General features: G+C 40.1%; 2 protein-coding genes and 3 long non-coding RNA genes across 5 annotated transcripts in view; 3 read left to right on the top strand and 2 right to left on the bottom strand.

Moving 5' to 3' along the window:
* LOC135334430 (uncharacterized) overlaps positions 1-20,246 on the bottom strand; it is an 81,348-nt gene that overhangs the window by 106 nt on the left and 60,996 nt on the right. The gene's annotated exons all lie outside the window — the stretch shown is intronic.
* On the bottom strand, positions 7-20,204 carry LOC135342593 (uncharacterized; the record flags this gene model as incomplete). The annotated part of the gene is made up of 20 exons (XM_064539367.1): positions 19,918-20,204; positions 13,115-13,963; positions 12,916-13,036; positions 12,297-12,514; positions 6,481-6,804; positions 5,815-6,123; positions 5,306-5,635; positions 5,018-5,160; positions 4,569-4,901; positions 3,736-4,259; positions 3,439-3,635; positions 2,383-2,585; positions 2,079-2,310; positions 1,840-1,953; positions 1,497-1,742; positions 1,057-1,328; positions 839-938; positions 583-738; positions 311-427; positions 7-200 (listed from the first exon to the last, which is right to left on the bottom strand). Coding segments are annotated over exons 1-20 (5,199 nt in total), but the record flags the coding sequence as incomplete, so codon positions are not given.
* On the top strand, positions 7,419-9,178 carry LOC135337637 (uncharacterized). Its single transcript, XR_010395205.1, has 3 exons — positions 7,419-7,628; positions 8,929-9,069; positions 9,127-9,178. It is a non-coding gene; the product is annotated as an uncharacterized LOC135337637 (long non-coding RNA).
* On the top strand, positions 10,575-11,496 carry LOC135337566 (uncharacterized). Its single transcript, XR_010395183.1, has 3 exons — positions 10,575-10,837; positions 11,034-11,119; positions 11,188-11,496. It is a non-coding gene; the product is annotated as an uncharacterized LOC135337566 (long non-coding RNA).
* LOC135341188 (uncharacterized) lies at positions 16,775-17,245 on the top strand. The gene is made up of 2 exons (XR_010396538.1): positions 16,775-16,826; positions 17,028-17,245. It is a non-coding gene; the product is annotated as an uncharacterized LOC135341188 (long non-coding RNA).

Raw genomic sequence — 20,246 nt, 5'->3', positions numbered from 1 at the left:
AAGAAGAGGAATAAATTTGCAAAGAGAATTTAAACTATAGTAGTCTAAGAGGAGGTTTATGACAGCAGTGATTGTGCCTTGACAAGTTCTGTTGTCGGTGTTGATGGTGTAACCTTCGTAGCAGCTGCAATCAAACCCTCCAATCATATTGCTGCAGACCTGATGACAACCACCATTGAGTGAAGAGCATTCGTCAATGTCTGAAAGAATATGCAAGCGTGATAAATTCATAGCAATCACAATCATGGGCCCGGAATTAATTGCAACTTTAAACATTTTTAATAGCTAATTAAAGTGATCAACCACTGACCTATACATTGTGTTTGACTGATGAGCTCGTAACCAGGGTAACAGGCACATTCGAAGCTTCCCGGTTGGTTGACGCACAGTTGAGCACAACCATGGATACCATCACACTCGTTGATATCTGAGGAGAGATTAATAGCTTGTCAATTACCAATTAATTGGTCACAATAACTTTAAAACTTTTATAATAAGACGTATAATAACAGATTAACTACCACACTGGATATATAGCTACTACATAATATAAAAGCATTTCTTGCAGTGTGATAAACTTACCAGCGCATTTTGACCCGTCTCCAAGATACCCTGGAGGGCATGAACCACACATTGCCCCCACTCCTGGAGCAGGGACGTCCACACAATCCACACTCATGAAACAGTCAAAGTTGGCACAGCCATCAACATCATCCTCACAGAAGTCACCCTCCCAACCTGAAGCAGTGCATGTATTGTGTGCATGTAGGTCACTTCTACTACACTAGATCTAGTAAAATGAATTAATTCCGCTATTGACAATTAGGTTATACCATACCTTGAGGGCATACACAGTTGGAGACGACAGTACTTGCACTCTGATCCACCACTCCCTCCAGTGTGCAGTTGCCATTATTTTCACATGCACAGATCACAATCTATTGGGAAATGCAACGGAATCTCATTGCAGCAATAACTCAACGTATTTAATTCTTAGTAAATTGTACTTTCAATAATTATGGTCTAACACACTCTTTATTGCTATAAGCCACATACCTGCACTTCCAGAGTTGACCCAGCGTCCAGCTCATCAGTAGCCAAAAACACGAGAGAAATATCGGCAATTGCATCAAGTTCCAATCTGAAGGTGAACTCCATTGTATAGTCACCCATAGGGGTAGGCAGTAGAGTGGCCCCAGCTGGCAGTCCGTCCACCAGTGTAACGTTGATACTGCCCTTGTCATCAGTCACATTGAACACCAGTACAGCCTCTTCCCCCAGCATAACATAGAGGCTCACAGGGCCGTAGATGAGAGGAGGGAAGTTGGCTGTAGGTAAAGTTTATAGAAGCAGTATAAGTGCAATTGCCAAGACGGTTAGTGTATAGTACATGTAGCTTCTTAAACTTCCGTGTGCATCACTTAATTATAAGTATGATGCCATACAATTCATAAGACTATACATATACCGTAATAGTATTAAGTGGATTAACGTACATGCTAGCTTTTCATCTTCATCAATTATGGAAATCATTGTCACGGTTTCAAGTCCGATATTGATGTCCCCTGTTTCTATGGAGTCAAAAATGCACTCGACATTGTCTCCACACATTTGAAGCACTTCTGCTGATGCAGTGGCTACCACTTCATCCAGGTAGGGTGGATCGTGGTCAAGGACAGCAAAGTCTGCAGCAGTCATGCCATCAGGATAAGTAAAGAGAGACTCTGAAGCATCCACTTGCCCTGCATGTGATCACAAACAATTATTACTAGATAATCACACATAATATACTATGGAAACAGTATAGCTACAGCTCAATAATATTATTATATAGCTCACATGACAGTCCTACTTGATGTAGTATCCGAAAGGAAAATTCGCTAATAGGCACCATTGTTCCGTTTCGGAATATGACATCATCAGTGACATTACCGTTGTAGTTCCCAACCATTCCTGCACAACTCAATAAATAACCTACGTACTGTACTACGCCAAATTTACATTTCCACACGAATAAAACGACATTATATAATGGCAAACTAAACAGAGTATAAAACGCAGCTATGAATGTTTTGTACCTCTAGTTAGTCCTCTATATTTATCAGGGATGATGACTGTGAAGGTGAGCATGCTTGAGAGATTCACCATTAATCCCATTCCATTCGGAAACGTAGCCAGAATGGAATTGGAACTGCTTCGAGACACGGAGTAGAGGTCAGTGGATATAGAAGAGCTGACGTTGACCAGCTGGTTCGTTACATCTTCTTCACTGATTAGGATCTCAAGCTGTCTAGACGCATTCAGGCGTATCTGTTTGAGGGAAAACCATTGTGAAATAGAATTCACACATAATAAGTGATCGATTAAATTCCCCTCACATACTTCAACGGGAGTGTCCCTGCTCATAGCAAAAGCGAAACCACCTAATTCAGTAGCCAGAGAATCTGTGATTGGTTGCATACGAGCTTGCACCCAGAACGTGGTGTCATCAGTCTCCAACTCCAGTAGAATGTACTCTCCCCAACCGTTAAATGTGAACTTAGCTCCATCAAGGTTGGTGAGATGAGGATCACCCGTACAGAAGGCTGTGTGTGCATGTGTGCACGTATGTGCTCAATCAAATCAATATTGTTCAAGTTTAGCTAAACAGCTGCATAATAAATTTTTGAGGTAAAATTTGCACACTGTGTGCTTGTAATCGTCGAACTAGCATATTTTATTAAGCCGAGGGGGTTGCTTATCAAAAGTGTAGCTAAAATTCTTGTGGATAAATAGCACACTTAAGGATAGCCTCGAGACCAGGCCGATTAAAATACGGCTATTGCATGGGTGATAGTGCACATGCGCAAACTGAATCCCCCAGATTCTGGGAGATTCGTTTACCTTAGTGAAACTAATAGTCTATCGTAAACTTATACCGTAAACTAGTTTGTTTACTAGTTTCTTTCCGTATTAATTTTACTTGTCTCCTGTGAAGCTGTGGCTTATGCTCTCTATTGCGTTGTCGAGAAGGCTTGCTAGCTAGCTGTGGCCCTCTATGGCATTGTCGAGAAGGCTGGCATACTAGTCTGAAGCCAGAAGAGGCTCTTATCTGTACAGAAACCAAGTTCAAAACATCACGACCATTCAACCATCATAGAGGTAGATGAGAGCCTCTTTTGGCTTCAGACTAGTGTGTCAGATTAGTTTGCAAGCCTTCTCGACAACACCATAGAGAGCCACAGCTAGCTAGCTAGGCTATAAAGCTTCATATAAACAGTAGATAGTATGTGGGCGTGTACGGACCACGCCTACACATGCAATAATGAATAGATACCAGGCCGTATTTTAATCGGCCTGGATTTCAGGCTAACTTGGGGAAGAATAGGTGTCAGTATGGTTAGGGGATTCTGTAGGATTTACGTACCATTAACTGCATGTCTCTAGTTTACCACTCACTTCTTCTTGGTGGGGAATAAATGGCACAGGTAACTGGAGGTCGTCTAGTCCTGTACAGTGTGTCAGCTTCACCTCCTATGCTGCATTTGCGACGCAAGTTGTAATCATTATCAAGGAACTCTCTTGGGAAAAAGCTAGGACTGTACGCCACCACTCCACTGATACCACCAACATTGTTGAGTGATCCACTTCCTTGTCTGTGTGATAATAAAAGCATTCATAAGCGTCAACACACAAGAGATGAGTTTTAGCGAGTACCCCCTTAAGTCAGTTATGAGTTAGATAGCCCCTTCTCACCCATAGCAACAGAGAATGGTGTTTGTCCGTGAGAATGATGGAGTCACACAGAACTGGCCAGCATACACAGGGTCTAATGTCAACTCAAATATATCAATGAAACGAAAGGCAAAGTCTCTTGACGCTTGAGCCGAGTTGCAAGGGCATCCATCCTTTAGTGTGGTTCCATCAATGATGTCACCATACAAGGTATCACTGTTGATAGAGCTTGTACATTCTGCACGTGCCAATTGTGTGGTATCTTTAGATCGGCCGACAAGATACACCTCGTTATGATAACGTGATCCTCTAGCAAGACTGGAACATGCAATCATTTCGCTCATGGGTAAGTTAGAAAAATGATGATCGTGGGAAGAAGGCAATTCGTCGCTATCACTGCCGAAAAACGAGGCTGGATTGATGTTGTGGCCAATAGTAGAAAAGTCACCATTCTGCGACTGACCCCATTGCAGATCATCACAGTTATACGTGTAGACAGCAAAGGTTACTACACCATCAGTTATGATAATGGCTTCAAACGAATTCTGGGAATTAAAAGAAGAAATTATTTCAACTGATCATTAACTCTTTTAGCAATACAGAACGCAACCTCGATCTGTCTGGAAGTGTTGTATAACCTCTGAACAAAGGTAATTAATTAAGTGCATGCTGCACGCCACAACCGTATTTAGAGGCTTGAAAAGCGCGTGCTATAAATATTCATATAATTATGGGCACTCAATATTGATACTGATTATAATTATAGCCTCTCTTTCTCTTGTGAAGGTTTGGTCCCAACCATTGTGGTTTAATTTGCCGAAGGAAACTACCCCTCATGCACATGCAGCACTCACTCTTCCTCTGTCTGTTGCAGTGTGAGGATACGGAGGAACGTCCGTCCAGGAGGCTACTACCATCCAGGTGGGTTCAAACTTGCCAAATAGTTTAGCATCGACATGATTTGAGATAAAAGATCTCACAATATACATAAAATCTGGATCGCCGGCAGCACCATTGTACACTCTGTACTTTACGTTAGAGGCGAGGTTTCGGCCATCGTGGTCATTCCAGAATGGAGCGAGCAAATTTGATTGGCTGATCCTGATATCGGATGTAGGGAATCGTTCTTGTGCTGTACCGAGAAATAGAGGTGGAGTACCAACAGTCAGCATGCCATTCGTGCAGACCTTCAGGAAGAATGAGAAAAAAAAAGCATATAATTATACAGTCATCACAAATAAGAACGGAGTATGTGTGCTTGTGTTAAAATGTGTGTGTATATATTATTATTTTCAACTCTCACATGAACGTATTGGTGTGTTGAGGCTCCAAAAGGAATGCCAGTACTCGAGTAAATCCGCTGTGAACATCCATCATCACTACCAAATAATTCCACAGCATCATCAGGGAATATGGGAGGAAAGAAGTCGACACCTGGCACCAGAGCTGAAGAGAGAAATACAGAAGGGTGGACATTTCAAATTAAAGAACTCAGGCTGACTCTGATTCATAAGTGGGTCAAACGATGCATTACTAGTGCTAGTTCTAACTACGACTCGTTTTACTATAATATACATAGAAACGTTTTTACCGTTAGTGACAACGTTGATACTTATACTATCTTTGCCATAGATACACGAAACACTTCCCAGGAAATTGCCGAGAATATTCAGAGTGATACCATTCTCGAGGGTAGAGACTATAAAATCCTCGCCACTAACATCTGAAGTGAACTCTATTTCTTCTTTTGTCTCCAGGAGGTTGATTCTCCAGAACAATGTTCCAGCGATGATCTCAAGATCCATTCGTGTAGGATTGATATACCAGAGACATTCAAATGATCTGGCTGTATTGATAATCACACCATCCATAAGTTGCTTACTACTACTGTCTGGTTCAATCGCAAAGAGAGACAGAGGAGCTGCAATATCAGTACATATAATTATAGTAAAATGATAATGAAGCATGCATGTAGGTTGTAAAAAGAATGAAATAACAAAACACATGTATGCACGTAAGTATATAGTGTACAATAGCAATACTATGAAATAACACAAGTAACTATCCTTTACTAAGGAACTCTATACAACTATAAATTACCTGACACTTTCCTGAAAGTGGAACTAGCTGTTGACACAGTAGAGTTAAGATCATCTGGGTCCCTGGCCTCACAGATAAACTCCATCCCCTCTAGCATGCCAATAATGCTTTCGTTCAGTTCAAAATCCAATCTCACAGAGCTGTTGGTGTCATCCAGGTAGGTAGATGTAATACCCAGTGAGGTGTAATCTCCAGAGAACAGCACAGGAACATTTGTATTGTCAGAGGTACAAGTGAGAGAGGTGGTTGTATCGGGAGTGCCAGAGCTGAGCACAGTCAGGACTGGTGGGTAGAGAGTGAGTTCAGGTCCTGTGGGGAAAATAATAATGTTTAATCCAGACCCTGAAAGATATAATATATCGGCTGGTCCTAACCTTAGGGTATAATAATTATTATTGTTGGGCTACAGCTGCTAATATACAACGGCCCTCCTCCGAGTATACAACCCAATACACCCTAGAAAGCCATGGTCCAGCTAATAATTATACCATGTTTTAAGCATCCATTACAACATAATTATGTAAACTTTGCGAGTGCTAACGGCTTTGCATATAAATACCAGTATATGTATATGTACAACATCTCAATCCTTGCCAGATCGCGAAGTGTCAGATTTGGCTCCAGTATAATTATTGCAGTATGATTATCATTATTCTGATAACTTACTATTGACATTGATAACGAAGTTTGGCCGTAATGTATAATAATTATTGAATGTGATAAAATATTCTCCCTCGTAGTCAAACCGGGTCCTGTTGATGTGCAGCTCAGCATGGTACGGAAATGGAGTGTTTGTTTTGAAACCGTATTCAAAAGATGGCTGTTGTCTATAATAGTAATTGTCATCATGTTCATAAAACAAGTAGAATCGATAATCACGAATATCATTAAAACCATTGTTAAAGCCGGCGTGTGCAAAGCGGAGTACAATGTCTTCATGTACATCAGCTGTAGCAGAGGCTCCTTGGTAGAAAAAGATGTGATAAGGATCTGAATGGAAAGAAAGCAAAACACAATGGCCAGCAGGATAATATAATGAATTACATTGCATCTTAGAACAGACATGCATCTGTCATGAATGGAGGAAAACATATCAAGCTGAAAAAGCTCCTCAAGAGAAGAAAAGACTTATTTACATGCATCTATTGTTGTTATTATTTATTGTATTATGTGGCTTATCAGGACCTCAAGAAAGAAGAAAATTGATTCTTCTTCCAGGATCTGTAGTTCAGTGTATATAATATCAGACCTGTGTACATGCATATTGTTATCAGTATTGTTATATGCATGGTAGTGTTTTGTGGCTTACCAGGCCCTCAATACAAAGATGATTCTGCCAGGAGGATCTGGATCTGGATCTTGGATTTTTCTCACGCAGGGAATGAGCGCGCATGCGCATTACATCCATAGGAATAATTAAAGGGTGTGTCCAAAGAGATCAATTTCACCATAGATAGTAGAGGAGAGGGATTGGAACGCATGCGTGGGACTCAGTACAATTTCGGCCCATCCGTGTCTCGCCTACGCCCACGCAATGCTGTAGCGGTAACTGAAGCAAGGCATCTTTTTAGAAGGGGATTGGCTTTGTTCACTCGATGTCAGGAACGGAAGTTAAATTTAACCACAACCACACCCCTAGAATTCTTCAGCAGTTGCACTGGGACTGGGCACAACAATATTATGGAGGAGTAGTGGATGATGTTGAATGCCTCCTAGGGCTGAACAGCTCTACTGTACTATGAGTACCAGGACTTCAGTGAGCAAGGTGCAGGTGCAGGTGCATGGACGATGAACAGACTCACATTGTTACCAAAGTAAGTAATGACAGTAAGTTAAGAACATGTATCGTTACCGTATTCACCCGAATTACCGGGACACAAAAAATTATTACGGCTTGCAGTGTCCCTTGGAATAGAGCAAGAAAAATTACGTTAAAGTCGAAGTGTCCCTTGTATTAGGGTGTCCCGTAGTAATTAGAACGAATATTTCCCCATTTAAGGTACGTACACGGCCTCGATTCCAGGCCGAGGCTAGCTCTGCAGCTAAAATGTCTTTCGCAGTTTAGAAGCTGTGTACGCGGGTTCCATGTCTACAAAGTGGTGTCTTCAACCGTCAGTGACATATTACGGTGCCAGAGAGTAGAATCCAGAGAGTTTCTAAGAGTTTGGAGTGTCTATCGAGCTGACATTAGGGGCATGCTCTTTTTCGTTCTAATTAGATCGGGACATCTAAAAATATTTACATTTCCTGTTGTTCTTTAATATAGAGTGAAAAAAATTACGTAAGTCCGAAGTGTCCCTTAGAATAGAGTGTCCCGGTAATTCAGGTAAATACGGTAACGGTGTTTTGGAATTTTTCATTTGATGGCATCCCACTGATTTATTGTTTTGAGCATTCAAAAGCAGTAGTTATGCCTCGAGGCGTAGCCGCACGAGGGTTACGGTAAAGCTGACTGTGTGTGTCTGTCTGTGTGTCTGTTCCAGCTGTAACTGCTCAGTAGCTATTATTTTTTTTTTAACTTACAGACACACCCCTTATTCCTGGATGTAATGCGCATGCGCGCTTAATATACTACGTGTAAGAGAATCCATTTTGAACCCCAGATCCTGGCAGAAATCAATTTTCTTTGTTGAGGTCCTGGTAAGACAAACCAACCTTTTCGATAACTCTTTTTAGACTGCTTGTTATAGATATACTACTTTCTGTGATTGAATTCTGTTTTCAATACTTATCACTGCATGTCTATGCCTTTGACAAAGGTTTGCTCCCACTGTTTGGCTACAGGCCATTTAAGACGATCAATTAACTGTGGACACTCCTTTCTTGTGAAACAATCAAAGCACATTGCAAAGTATTTACCTCTTCTATAACACTCTAATATACTGTTGAGCGAAAGCAAAAACATGGCGAGAGGCATTAGCAAGCGCACGCTTGCAACACTCGTTTGATCAGCAGTACTTTAAGGGACCAACTTCTATAGTCAAACACGTCTCCAAGGTACACGCGTACGCAAAGTGGGCTGTCCAGCACACATTCATGTACATGTTATTACCTTCCATCAGTTATTAATATAAGTTATTACCTTCCATTATTTGGTGTTTCCATTGAACCCAGCAACCATTCACTCGGATCTAAGAAACAAAGGCAACAAAGTTTGCAGCTCTAAAGCAAGTACTCTTGGGAAAGAAAGTGGAGACAATAAAATGTAGTAACATAATGTTCAAGAGATTATCACGGATAAAGGCACTAAGACAGGTATGTCGTCACTTTTCAAACATAATTATTATAATTAATTTCCTTATACATTTGTAGGCTAAGGAGAAATTACTGGAAGAAAACGCTCCTGCTGAGCCCATCTATAATCTCAGCCACAAAGCAGTAAATTTTTTGTTTCACTACACGCTTTAATGAATGTACCTGCATGTAAATGCATGAGATATATAAATGATTGATTATGGCAAACAGGGAGAAAGAGGTACAACGAATACTCTGAGAAGATTGTCTTGGTTACAAGATGCCTGCATTGTGCCGGTGAGTATCAACGATTTAAGTTGCGTATTAACTGTTTAAACACAGTTTCTATATAATTATAATTATGTTGACAGCATTGTTTTTTGCGTATACTGCCCCCAACAGCATGACTGTCTTTGCATGTTTGACACAAACCACAATCTTCTTTTACATTCAGAGCATTCGTTGCACTTCTTTTTCTCCTCTTTTCTCCCTGTTTGAATCAGAAATCAGAAGTACGTATGTACATTCATAACGTGTATTAAAAGAAATCTGCTTTGTGGATGAGACTAGATGAAGCGTTTTATTCCAGTAATTTTTCCTAGCCTACAAAATGTATCAAAGAATGCATGTACAGTTGAGCCTCGGTTATCCGAATCCCGGTTATCCGAATCCTCGATTATCCGAATGCTAGAGCATAGTGCAATCTGAGCATGTGCAGTAGGAAATTGCCCACGTGGCTGGCAAAAAGAAGCCAGCTGGCATGTTTTGATTATCCGAATATTTCACTTATCCAAATGGGCCCGGGGACAAAGGTGTTCGGATAACCGAGGCTCAACTGTATCAAGTATTATGTTTGAAATGTGACGACATAATACCTGCATGTCTTAGTGCCTTATCATGTCTCCGAGAGTATCGTATATGTTACTACATTTTGTTGTCTCCACTTCTCTGTTAAGAATACTTTAGAGTTGCAATTTTTGTTGCCTTTGTTTTCTAGATCCGAGTGAATGGTTGCTGGGTTCAATGAAACAGCAAATGATGGGAAGTATCAACTCATATGCATGAATGTGTGCTGGACAGCCCACTTTGTGTGTACGCGTGTATCTTGGAGACGTGTTCGACTAGATGTTGAAGTAAAGTACTGTGCTGACCAAACTATACTGACATGGCACCACAATGCTGCTTTCGAATGCTCGAAACAATAATGGGATGCTATCGAACATTATTTAATTGCCCTGAATGGTTACCTACAAATTAATATTTGTAATAACAATTTTAATGTTATTTCGGTAACAATCTGTTTTCGTCGTCCACCTTGCACCTGTTTCTATAGCTTGCTCACTGGAGTCCTGGTACCAATGTACTCATAGTAGTCTACTTAGTAAAGTACAGCTGAAAGCCTCCTAGAGCTGTACAGTACAGCTCTAGGAGGCTTTCAGCATCATCCATTACTCCTTTATGAATGTTGTGCCCCCTGAAGCTATTATGTAAAGAATTCGAGGGGTGTGGTTGTGGTTAAATAACTTCCGTTCCTGACATCGAGTTAACAAAGCCAATCCCTTTTTAGAAGGACAGAGAAGTGCCTTGGCCTCAGGGATATTGCACAGGGCTATGCCAGTTAGTACTATGCTCTTAGTACCTAGTATAGTTGTAACCTTAACCTAGAAGTGTCTACTAAAGGAGTTTCATGAGTTTTTTTAAGCTTTCCTTGACTGGCTGAGGATTGTGGGATTCTTTTATCTCTCCAAAAAGAAGTACAGCCTGTTTGAGATTAAAGACAAGTACAGTGGTATGTTAAGTATTTTTTAAATGTAGCAACTTTGTGATTGACTCTCCATGGTAGTATTTACTGACAAATTTATTATCACACTCATGACTTTCACTTGTGGGATTTTGTGGAAGTGTAGGTGTTGAAGTAGCAAATGTATATAGGCTAGAAGTGACCCTTTAATGTTACTACATGCTATTGTACACTTTATTTGTAGTTATACAAATGGATCGGCAAGTTTTTTGGGGAAAAGTTATGAGAGAATAAACGACGGAAGTGTCAGTTGTGGAAGGAAGACCCAAGGTAACTGTTATCTCAAACTGATACTGTTTTTAATCTCAGATTGTGTGCATCTGATGATGCTTCTTCAGAGTTTACATCGGCAGACTGTAGCACGTTCACTGAACCACTACCAAAGAGGACGTTCAAGAAAATTGCATCATTATTTCTGTCTTTACATCACGAGTAGACATACAATAATTATGTTAAATTGTTTGTATAATGAATTGTTTATGATCTAGATCTATAAAAGAGAAGTTAACATGTTCTTGAACTTCTATTAACACTGTGTCTGATCCCACTGTAAACTATTTCATACAATGGCGAAAACTCCTCTAATACTAACTTCTGAAACACGAATGGAAGCTAGTAGCCTAACTTGATCCTAGTAGCCTTCCTGCCTCTCTTTCTGGCTAGTCAGTAGTAGCCTTCCTGCCTGTCTTTTGGCTGTTAAAGATTAAAATACTAAAATTATCATAGGACAAAGGTCAATTTCTAGTGACGGAGGCAGGAAAGGAAGAAATTTAACCGTGACACGCATGGGCCGGGCATTTACGTATGCGTTTCCAATCCCTCTCCTCTACTATCTATGATTTCACAAATGGCTACTGCTAGCTAGCTGTTTTAACAGATATTTTCTGAGTATTGTAGCTAACAAAAAGCTAGCGCTTTAGTGCAAGGCTAATTAACTCATATGTTGAATAGAAAGTTTGTGCGGACAGATGATGCTATGAAAGATTCTGAAGAGACTGCAACAGCCTTCAATGTGAGTCAAACTAGCCATAACTCGAGAAAGAAGCTTTAGTTTGCTAATCCACGAATCACAATCCAAGGGAACGTGGCTAGAAGCCTATAGAAGCTGTTAGCTTTCGTCGCATTGCAACCGTTGAGCAGTTACAGCTGGAACAGACACACACACAGACACACACAGACACACACACACACACACAGTCAGCTTTACCGTATCCCTCGTGCGGCTACGCCTCGAGGCATAACTATTCAGTCGCACACTGTTCTATTAAACTTAGCTAGCTCGCATGCAGCTGCTTGCTTGTTCTGGACACTTCATACTACTCTAAAAAAATTTGTTCCAATTTTACCCGGACAATTTCCTTATTTTTTGCTGTCCGATTAATTAGAGCATAATTATACGGTATAATGTATACTGATACAATGTTGTGTACCTGCATGGTGTACTTACTGGGATGCAGAATGTGAGGGCTGAGGAAAGTGTTTCCCTCTGTCCTGCACGTGTAGTAACCTTCCAAACCAGACTCAGCTAGCCCCCTGGGTGCATTCAAGGTAGTGGTGCTGGGCCAATCATTCCTGATATAGCTATCAGGAATAGACACAGCGCCATTATCAATCTCCATCATGGGGTTCACATGTTCGTTAGTGTCCCTGCTAGTACACGTCACACTGTATGGAGAGGAGGGTGTCGTGTAAGCACGCATGTTCAACCAAAGTCAAATCTATAATTATGCCTTTGCCTCGATTCCAGGCTGCTGGGAAGAAGAAAGGCGGCCTGGTATACTTTGCATGCGCATGCGCGAAATAATTTGTCACACTGTAAATTTCATCCTGTAAATAAACGGACAAAGTACACAAAGGAAGAATACGTAAAACTACGTGGTTAGTGGTAAAATGTTCACTGACCGTAATAATTATGGTAGCTAGTATACATGTTTACAGTATCCAGAAATATACGGAATACCAGCCCCGTTTTTGGAGTAATATATACGCGCATGCATGCGCATAATTGTATTATAGGCCACAGTTCTGAGTTTCGGGGGCGGCCTGGAATCGAGGCTAGCCCCTACCTTATAATCCTCTCTCCAACAAACAACCGAACACTGAATGGCTGACCTAGACCAAGAGTCACGTTCATAGTCCATCCATCAACATACTCTAGCTGAATAGACATAGTCACTGGCTCAGAATCTGCAGAAGAAATAGTGTCAAACTGAGTTTGTTCTTAAAGACGACCATGCATAGAGAATTATAACACATTCTGTTCACCTGTGGGTGCCCTCTGGATTTTATTGACAGTATAACCACCAAAATATATATAGTTAGAAGTGGGATAAACCTCTGCTCCAAAGTACGCGGTAGCAAATCCCGATTCTGTGCCAATGTAACAGTCGTAAATGGAACTCTCATTACCACCAGTGCATATTCTTTTGCTCGAAAGAAGATCATGATCATTAGAGGTCAGTCTGATAGCCACAGATAATGTTAAGCCAGGTGACTGGTTCAGTATTTCACCACCCGTAATATTAACAGTGTTGCTTGCATCCCGATTGTAGTAATAGGAAGAAGTGCGAGAGAGTGATAGCTTGCTGGCATTGACAGTCGCAACATCAATGAAATTATTGAAATGAATCAAAAGAATCCCCTCATTGGTCCAATAATCAGAGGACCTTATCTGTACATATGAAGACAAGGACAATCTCAAGACAAACTCAACGGCTTCATCTGGTTGTATTTGAAGGTTGAAAGGAGCTCCTAGCATATCTGCAGTGTACATTTCTAAGTCCAAGGACGTAGTAGAGGTTGTATTGATAAACTCGTTCTCAAACAGCCTGAGAAAGTCTCTAGGATTCATGGTGATCTGAATGATGTTAGTACTGTAGGAATTGCAAGTACCCGTGTATTCTGGCTGGAATACCTCATTTGTGTGAGTATTTCTGAAAACAAGTTGGTTCAATATGCATGGTACATCAGACGACTGGTAGTTGTAGTTGTAGTAGTAGTAGTTGTAGTAGTTATCATTGTAAAATGGATTCTCCATCAAGTTGTTAAAGTAAATGTTGATGTTGACACCATGGTAGTAGTAGTAGAAATCTACTCTTTCAACCGATACAGATCCTATGAATAAAAGAGAGAACAAATAATCAGGCAGTGCATATACAGACATGCACATAAACTGTACATACAGTCTAATGTATATGCATGGTAGCAGGAGTGCATGAGTATAACTGCCAAGTACTCAGAATCAAAATCATAAAACAAGCTAGTTACGAGGACTATTTAATTGACGCGGTCTACCAAAATGAAAGTAAGATATGCAGTGGAAGCAACCGATTTATTGCTCATGAAGGTCTATTATTCATTCAAGTGAGACAGAAACGTTTAATGTGCAGTGTCATTGTCATAAATGTGGACTGATGCATGGGGGTTACAGTTACATCACTAGCGAGAAAGATACATGCATGTGTTGACCTTGAATAGAAAACACGCTGTTACTGCGTTTAAATTTGATATTAAAATTTAATTTTCATTAACCTGATTTTACTCCACTAGAATATACGTCCAATACATTGTTGATTGCAGCATATAGATGATTATAGTACTGACGTGGATTTTCAATGAAAATGGCCTATATAGTATCCGGAGTGGTCCACGGGAAGTGTCTGAAGCTATCATCGTAACGTGCAGGTGTATAAGAACCCTGCATGTAACTGTCATGTTTATAGCATAATTATGTTTATGTTTATGTCATGACCAAAGTGTAGTAACAGTGTACTGCATGCATGTGTCTGTGAACCGGTTAAAATGACCGGCACACATCGATACTTGCAGTGGACTTGCAGGCATGAGTTTCCCTAAGCTCATGAGAGAGTATCATATTGTGTATAATTATAGTGTCTACTTTCCTGTAAACTGTAAAAAATACTTTGTGTGAGATTTTTGGCTAGGACAGTAAATATTTAAGCAGTAGTATACTTGAGTTAGTATACATTGTATAAACTATATGAGGAGAATTTATATTTGACAACAGTTATGAAAGTTTAAGTGCTGTACAAAGGCCTAAAGAGTTACACTGGTTGTGTGAGATTATCTAAACTTGTTGAGCCTATACTTTCTGCATATTTTGCTGATGAAAACCTTTATGTGTTGATGCAGCAGAAAACTATCATATGTAAAATCCATATACATGTTAAACTTGTTGCATTTTGAGTGGGCAGATCAAAGGAAACACTGTGGCAATATCTGCTATTTGGCACAGGTAAAGCCTTGAACTGTGCCACTATCTAGATACTGGCATAGTATGGCTGAAGTTACCTAAAGCCCACCCTCCACCCAGTAACCTGAAACGGTCCCTTTTATAGTGTTAACAGATTCAGTGGTAGGCAGAAAACGTTTTTCATGCGTCTGGTGCATTCCACAGCCGACCACAAGTAGTTGCAAACTAGTTGTCCTATAAAAGGAGTGATGTGTACACGGAAAGGAATGCACAAGGAATGCAACAAATCAGTTGTCACAGCTCACTCGTGCGCACATGGGATATATTGGCTCAGTAGTGCCTTTTCCGTCGAGGCCTGCGGCCCTCGGGCCTAAGTCACTACTGAGCCAATCAATATATCCCATAATTATGTGGCACTCGTGCATGTGTCACAACTATAACAAAAATTAATGTCACCTTCTTATTACTATGTATTTATAGTAACTAAACGGAAGATTTTCTTGGCTACCTTGTTACTCTTGTGCTGTTGTATGTATTCTATGTATTCTCTCGGGCGTACAAATCCAATATAACCCTTGATACCCATCGCTTGTACGCGAAGGTCCATGCATCTATAAGGGTTTTGATTTAGAAACCGGAAAGTCTCTCTCACAGTACCGCTTTGTAAATGACCAAGGAATAGTGTACTGTATGACGATGATAGTTTCTAGCGAATCCGGAAACATTTCATATCACGCCAGTACACTATCAAACTATAATAATAAATATTTTCAGACCTCAGACGATTGCTCAATGCTTTCCAAATTTTCAACTTTGATAGTAAACTTATATATAATTATTGTAACCATAATTATTTTCACATTGTTTTGGCAAGCCTGGGGTATACCATTATTTTTCTTAAATTTGGACCCAATGGAGTTCGAACATGCGTTATTTTCAGGTGACATTCCGAGGTTTTGCTCACGTTATATAATGCACACACAGAAACCTGCATACGGTTCAGCCATTCTGGTAGCACCTATAACCCATTCCATGCTCTGGTGGCCGAGTGGAGCCGACTTGCCGGGAACTCTCACGATCATACTAAGCCAGGTGTCCATGCAGATGCTTTTTTCAGAGCAAAATTAAGAGAACAAAATCTCAGCTATTATACATGAAAAGGTGGCTTTTGTTGTAAGTGGGGATGGCGAACTTTAACCCACACTTCAAGCAGCCAGAATCGACTGGCCTACCATTTGAGAGCAAGGAGTATATGCTTCTGACATTGTGGAGGTCAAGTATCTCGAGAATGTACTGTCTTAAGATCCACAGATATAATTATAGAGTAAAGCATGGAAATTCAAGCTACATGAAAATCCGGACGATTTAGCACGACGGCTAGCAAAAACAGCTTCACAGCTTTCTTCATAATGAGGTAATGAGCATGCAAAATAAACGTGCGGATAATTGCATTTTCGGAGAATGCGATGCAATTTCGAGTTGAGCTACTTAGAGCATCAATTAGCTAAATCTGAGTTTACCATCAGCTTTTTCATGTCCACTTTACTCTGGATCAACCTTTAGCTGAGCAGAAACAGCTGCACTGCTGCACAAAACTTGCTGAGAGGTATTCGCACAAAAAGTGCTAGGTCAGCATTAATACCATAGCAACACAAGGTGCGGCTAGCCTCGATAATTGACTTGTAGGATTATTTTGCATGCTCATTACCTCATTATGAAGAAAGCTGTGAAGCTGATACCGTACCGCACCAGATCGATTACAAGGTATGTTTCTCTTTATGTGTCAAGTTAGTTTCTGCATAGCTCTTTCTGTTTTTGCTAGCCGTCGTGCAGATTTTCATGTAGCTTGAATTTCCATGCTTTACTCTAGCTAAGTACCATAAAATTGGTAATTTGACTATTAATAATACTATTTTTGTGCGTACAATAGCTAGGTTGTTATGATCAGCTTTATTCTCTATACAGTTTCCAAAAGGTCTTGAGGCTATCTGGGCTAAAGTAACGACGCAGCTGAGTCAGACCTCATTGTGAGGGGTTGTTTTGTTCACAAACTGTTCAATTTATATATCACAGTCATTCTTTTGGCATAAGTGGCTATAGGTATTATTTTGGTTTTAAGAAGCTATTGAAAAGTGAAAGTGTATACTATACTATAAATTATGAGACATCTTGATCCCATCTTGTACATATCTTTCAGCATTTTAACTGCCAAAACAATGCGAAATGAAAATAATTTGGTCCTGCTGTACACTCAAATTTGCTGGTAGGTCATTTGGAAAACATTGCTGAGGAACTTCTCTGAAGTCTAAAAATATTGTGCAGAATATCATGCTGTAATCAACAATGTGTTGTAAACTCATTATATTCGGTAACACCAGGCTAAATGATAATATCAATGTTTTACAGTAACAGCTAGCGTGCTTTAGCTCAACACATGCTGAAAAGATGTACATATTTCTCGCTAGTGATGTAATGCTGCAATCCCCATAGATATACTCCATTTTCCAGTCAGTATCAAAAGAAAATGACATGCACTGCACGTCTGTTTCGCTCGGACGAATAACACCTTCATGGGTGATAAATTGGTAAAGTAATACTGTTATTGTAAAGAAGGAAGTCAAAAATATGCTAGACCTAGCCAATAATTAATTTGCAATGTCTCGCAATACTCCCCCTGAGCTGTACACTTCATGCAAAGCCTATATTGACCATGGTTGTTATAGTGAACAGACTAGTTGGCTTCCTTAAGAACTGGCCATGGCATGGAGGACCATTATTTTTCTTCACATTTTGTCCCGGGCCTAATAACCCATGCATGCAGTGAAGTTGGACACCATTCATTTTTCAACATAACATTCCTATAAGGTTTTTGCTCACGTTACCATAAATACTTAACAAAATATGGCACCTCTAACTTTACTGAGCTTATAATACTTTACTAGTTGTCTGCCTATATAGGATTTTACCATGACAGGTATTAGGAAGAAACTCTATACAGAAACTTGATAGGAAGTGTATATACAAGAAGGGAGTATTATATGAGATCTTGACCCCCTGTCTTCTTAAGGGAGCCAACTATTGTGGGCGAGGTGGATTGGTATGGGAAAAAAAGGAGGAACCGGTGGATCGGGTTACAGTTTGTAGTTTATAAGAAGCTGCTGACAACTGATATGAAACTGTATAGCTTTGTGGATAAAATTTAGCCAACTAGACTTCGTGTTTCCGCATTTTTCCGAGGTTTTCATGACTATAATTATTATGTTGAATTGATAACTGTATATGAAGGAAATTTCAAGGAATTATTCCTTGAAATGTGAGGAATATACCTGGGTGGATTTTCCTATAATAATAGTATAGGTAGAGATGCTTGGAAAAATAAGTACATGCATTCGACTTGACATTATATACAAACGCATTTCTGGGCGAGTTTATCAATGAGAATTTTTTGTCTCTGACTTCGTATGCTTTTATCATTGGGATAATCCCTCCTTGCATATTTACACTTCAGGAGTTACAGTCTTCGCATGCGGACAATTCTATTTAAAGTTCAATTCGGCAGAGAAACTCCTCGGAAAATGCAGAGACTCAAAGTTTAGTGATTTGCATGCATGGTAAACTTTATGTGGGTGCATGCATGTGTAGTAAATTGCCTCAGAATAAGTGTTATTGTATAGACAGAGGAATTCGCTAAACATAATTACAGCCAATTAGATAGCAATTTCTTTCAATACTCCCCCTGTATATATGTCTCATGCAATCACAACATTAGCTGCAAATAAGATTTGTCTTTTATGCAAAGCCTATTGACTCTGGTTGTTATAGTGAACAGACAGGGTATAAATGTTTGTGGCTTTCGCTGAACGCAAACATTTTTACCCACGAATTTAACATCGCGTGCATGCATGCTGCAGAAAGGCTGCTATTCTGCAAAAATTAAATCCGTCTTAACCATTCACCTGCCGAATGATTCTTGCCAAAATTTCAATCTCTGCCAATCATCCAATTCGGAATTACCGTTATAATTATGATATCAACGTATTTGGCGAAACACCTATATTAGTCTAGGGGCGGATACAGGAATATTGAAAAAAAGGGGTGCTAATTAATCACCAGAACATTTTGATAAAAAAAAGGTCAACTGTTTTTGAGTGTACAATCAACCACTTTTTGGGCACTGTATGCATGATCCTTTCAGCAGGGTAGACTAGCTAGAGCAGTATTGCTGCTACAGTCCGCCTAGATGGAGGGGGGGGGCTACTGTCCCCAAAGCCCCCCCCCATAGACTCTTGCTATTCTGGCTCTTTGAAGTATGGCCACATCAACAATTATACTGATTGTTTCATTTTGCAATTGCTAGCTAGATGTTTTTACTATACACAAAACTGACCCTGAGATGCGGCCACTTATGCACTATTCCGTGTATACTGGCCAGTGCTGCATGGCTTCTCCAAACGAGGTTTTTAGTGTACGTTTATTACAGCTGGATATGACGTTTTGGGTGTGGTTTGGCAAATAAAATTGAGAGCATATTGATTCGTTATCCTCGAGACAGAACCGTAAATAAGTCATTAGATTCAAGATAGGATCGTTTTTTTAGCCGTGGCTATATTTTAGGAAATGTGACCACCTCGCTATTCCCAGACTGCACTGTCCCAAAGGTGACCGGATTAATAAGTCTACTGCATGCAATTTACATTCAATTAAATCTATAGCTACATAAAATAATAATTAATGTAAATGCCATATATAATTCTGGTATACATGTCATGCATGCACTAAGTACCTCAAGCAACTTGTTAATTCCGACTGGAGTACAGATATTTTTAGGGGCTCATAATAATAAATACTTTCTTACCATCAGTTGGTGCCTCAGTTGGTGCCTCAGTTGGTGCATCAGTTGGTGCCTCAGTTGGTGCCTCAGTTAGTGCCTCAGTTGGTGCACCAGTTGATGTCTCAGTTGGTGCATCAGTTAGTGCCTCAGTGGTCTGTCCAGAGCCCTCACCAAACTGACTGAAGCCTGGGCTAGGGGAGAGTCCAACAACCAACAGAGCCACAGCTATAAGAAGCTTCATTGCAAGAGAAATTAATGATCACTGAGTAATAGTTTGAGCTATTTATTAAAATTGCAGGAATTTATTTGCCTGGCAAAAAAGTAGACACAAGCCTCACCCCCAAAATAGAGGT

Source organism: Halichondria panicea, chromosome 1 (genome assembly GCF_963675165.1).
Source record: "Halichondria panicea chromosome 1, odHalPani1.1, whole genome shotgun sequence".
NCBI classification, from domain to species: Eukaryota; Metazoa; Porifera; class Demospongiae; order Suberitida; family Halichondriidae; genus Halichondria; species Halichondria panicea.
This window is presented reverse-complemented; position numbering and strand designations above follow the sequence as displayed.